The sequence below is a fragment of the Trichechus manatus genome, unplaced genomic scaffold (assembly GCF_000243295.1).
Source record: "Trichechus manatus latirostris isolate Lorelei unplaced genomic scaffold, TriManLat1.0 scaffold00338, whole genome shotgun sequence".
Taxonomy (NCBI): Eukaryota; Metazoa; Chordata; class Mammalia; order Sirenia; family Trichechidae; genus Trichechus; species Trichechus manatus.
Genome location: NW_004444274.1, coordinates 460,895 through 461,625, shown reverse-complemented (window position 1 = coordinate 461,625; position 731 = coordinate 460,895). Strand labels below are relative to the sequence as shown.

The 731-nt window shown below is 56.2% G+C and overlaps 1 protein-coding gene across 1 annotated transcript in view; it reads right to left on the bottom strand.

The window, feature by feature from the left end:
* The window catches only part of PRX (periaxin), an 11,539-nt gene extending 11,165 nt beyond the window's left edge, over nucleotides 1–374 (bottom strand). Inside the window, exon 1 of the mRNA XM_004390856.2 lies at nucleotides 348–374. Coding sequence (XP_004390913.2) covers nucleotides 348–374 — 27 coding nt within the window. The remainder of the gene's footprint in view (nucleotides 1–347) is intronic.
* Nucleotides 375–731: the final 357 nt, after the last annotated feature.

Here is a 731-nt window from a genome sequence, read left to right as displayed (position 1 = left end):
AGATGAGAAGGCAGAGAGGGTCAGGAACTGGTTGAATGGATGTGAGAAATCCAGGGTGGAAAGGAGGAGTGTGCTGTCACAGTATAGGGAGAGCAACTAGGGTCACATAACAATGTATGTATAAATTTTTGTATGAGAGACTAACTTGAATTGTAAACTTTCACTTAAAGTACAATAAAATTATGAAGAGTAAAAAAAGACCCTGTTGCTATTCCCATTTCACAGATGAGGAGATTGAGGCACAGAGAAGCCAAGAAGTGTCTCTTTGCTACCCTAGCCTGCATCTTGGCACTGCCAACCCCCCTCCAGGCCCCAGAAGCCCCCCTCACAGAGGTGGTCCTGCTCACCTCAGCACTCCGGCTCCTGGCCTCCATGGCGCTGCTGGGAGTCACGTGGGCCCCAGGCTCCTGCTGCTTCTCCCCCTTCTGCTGCAGGACCAGCTTCAGTTCTGCATGGAGCAGCTGCCTTTGAGCCTGTGGGGCACAGGGACAGGAGCTTGAGGCCAGGAGAAGATGGGGCTGGAGACTCGGCTTAGAGGGTGAGGTTAGGGTGGGTATTGGAAGAGGAAAGGGACCCCCAGCCCAGCTATGCTCTCACCGCTGCCTGGGCGCAGACACCCCCTCCTAGCAAGAGCCCAGCCTGGGGTGCTGCACAGCCGTCGGCGGGGCTCACGCCCTTCCTCTGGGGTCTTGCTGCCTGCCGGGAAGAGACCAGGGCGTGAGGCTCCAGGC